At 45.0% G+C, this 2500-nt stretch overlaps 1 protein-coding gene across 5 annotated transcripts in view; it reads left to right on the top strand.

Annotated features, from left to right (window-relative positions):
- The first annotated feature begins 125 nt into the window (after positions 1-125).
- LOC122256426 (sulfotransferase 1A1) overlaps positions 126-2500 on the top strand; it is a 6879-nt gene continuing 4504 nt past the window's right edge. The window contains exon 1 of one of the 5 annotated variants that reach the window (XM_043021095.2): positions 126-267. Coding sequence is in view for 1 of the 5 variants with exons in the window: in XM_043021094.2 (XP_042877028.1) it covers positions 1948-2039 (92 nt within the window). In the remaining 4 variants the exon portion in view is untranslated. Of the gene's footprint in view, positions 268-1734; positions 2069-2500 lie in introns of those variants that run through there. The other 4 variants (XM_086539769.1, XM_043021096.2, XM_043021094.2 and 1 more) reach the window with 4 other exon arrangements.

Genomic DNA, 2500 nt, shown 5'->3' on the forward strand with positions numbered 1-2500 from the left:
CGCATGTCCCTACAGACGTCGTTAGATGATTATTTTATACTGCATCGGCAGGCGAAACTTGTCATTTACAAAGAAAACTTGAAGTTGGGAAAAGGCTGCTCCTTGCGTAGCAGTGAGAGGCGCAGTAGGCGCAACAACCACAGGAGGCTGAGAGGAAGCGGTGCCTGAGCAACCCGAGCCGAGGAGGCGCCCGGGAGGTCCGAGGAGGAGCCACTCGCCCCTTCCCCCGCGCGGCGTCCGGACCTGTTCTCTCTGCCTGCCTTGGAGGTAAGGAGGCTGCCGTCTAACTTCACAATAGAAGTCATTATATGAATTTATAGGATTAGGAACGGGCAATGCTTCGTTTACTGATACGAAGTTGTAAATAGCTAAAGTAAAAAAGTTGCTTCGAATCATATCATGGGTTAGATTAGGTAAATATTGCGTCAAAATACCTTTAAAATACAAGGTGGCATTTTGTTATTTCGATGAGACTCTCAGAAGCAGATCAATTCGGAACAATAATCCCATAAACGCAGGCGAATCAAAATGGAAGTGAACAAAGACGTCTCGTGATCTTACTATCATTTCTTAAGTACACTCCAAAGGGCATTCAACGAAAATCATTGCAGGGAGTAAAACGCGCGTTCAGCTCGATTCTCAGGTGGATTTTGTGAGGTCTTTTGTAGTTACATCACTTTCAACAGTTGGCAATTTTTAATCCCCATAAAATTACAGAAATGGTACAAGGAAAATATACGTACGTACGTACAAAAATGTATTAAGGAAAGAAGTACATTGTGTGCTTTCCTGCTTCTCCATGGCTCAGGAATGCTAGGCCAGGGGAGGGGCGGGGGGTGGGAGGGGGCAATAACAAGACTGGCCAATGAAAGTCAATTCCCTTCGTTTCTGCTCTGAATTGAGGCCTGAATGCTTCCCCGGCTCTTGTCAACTTCACGGCGTAATAAAGCAGTATTCGCTGGTCTGTATTGGTAGTTTACGCCCAAGGACGGCGGAGGCAGACTGAAGGGGAGGCTGGCGGCGTGACGGGAAGGCAAAGAACAAGCGGAAGGAGGCAGAGGGAAAGGCAGACAAGGATGAGGAAGGAGAGGCAGGCCAGGCCAGGGAAAGGCGGCGAAGGATCAGGCTCGTTGATATTTCAGCAATTTTGCTTTTCATTCATCAACATTCATCTGATATCTTACGGAGTCGATATAACTATCTCTTTTTATGAATTACAAGCAAAGGCGAAGACTTCAAAAACGTTTTGTAGAGAACAAAACTCTAACATGATATGAATATAACATTTAGTCTAATAATGTCAAGATGATTTAACGATAAACCTCATTGTGTATTAGTCACCTTAATTTACATGAATTGCATATTAGAGCTTCAATCCTGGAGAGTTCAATTCGAAAGATGTTAAGAAAGAGTGAAGTATGTTAATAGTATTTATTCCTTTTTTGTGTTTATCATGAATAAATCACAAACTTGTTAAGCAACAATGGGAATCGCTGATACGCAAGAATGTAACAAAGCAGAGGCACACGCAAGCACGTACCCACAACATGGTCAACGCAGCCACAGGAGTGTCAAGTAGCATAGGTTAGCAATACAACACTGACACGTGGGCCAACCGCCGTCAGATGTAGGCTGCATTAACGCCACCGAATATATTACCATGCCTACACGCCGCCGCATATATCGCCATGCTTACATGTCACTTCAGCTTTGGGACATGCCACTAAATGCATCCCACATTTCACCATCACACGTCAGGGTATCACTTGGTGTTCAGTCCAGGAACAATAGACGTCTCTAAGTGTATGCGTGTCAAGCTAATCCGCTAAAGCATTGAACGTCCAGACAAGAATATCCTCCCTTTGAGTGACTCGATCCCCTGCACTTATCTACCGTGGAAAGTCACGCTGACAGCTCTCGTGACAGCCACCCCATCTCGCGGCGGTTATGGCTCCCGCACCGTGCAGCGATGGCTGGGGCGCAGACGTGAACCGCAGCACAAAGTCACCTGTTGGCCAGTTCGTCGACTCACGTATCAGGTAGAAGGCTGAAGAAGCGACTCGTTCGGGTAATATGAACTTGCTTTAAGGAAATTGATATATGCTGGACATTCCTCCTGCGTAACTCTGTGAAAGCTTTTATGGTGTCGGCAAATTCTTCCGTACTCTATTTTGTGAAAGCTAGATTCAAGTCGAGGAAACCTTTTGCAATAACGCATCTCTTACATCATGGAAGTCAAAGTGAGCAACCGTCACGAGGTAAACTCAGATGGAAGAACACCAACAACACTCGACTTGTATTTTGTATTTTAAAGATTTATGCCTTGAAGTATGCATGTATATATAGTGTATGTATTTGCATTTATGCACACACACATGTGCACATATACACATATATGCACACACACACACACACATGTGCACACACACATATATGCGCACACGCACGCACACACACACACACACACACACACACACACACACACACACACACACACATA

This window comes from Penaeus japonicus, unplaced genomic scaffold (assembly GCF_977035675.1).
Source record: "Penaeus japonicus unplaced genomic scaffold, GWHDUDI00000001_assembly GWHDUDI00000009, whole genome shotgun sequence".
Classification (NCBI taxonomy): domain Eukaryota; kingdom Metazoa; phylum Arthropoda; class Malacostraca; order Decapoda; family Penaeidae; genus Penaeus; species Penaeus japonicus.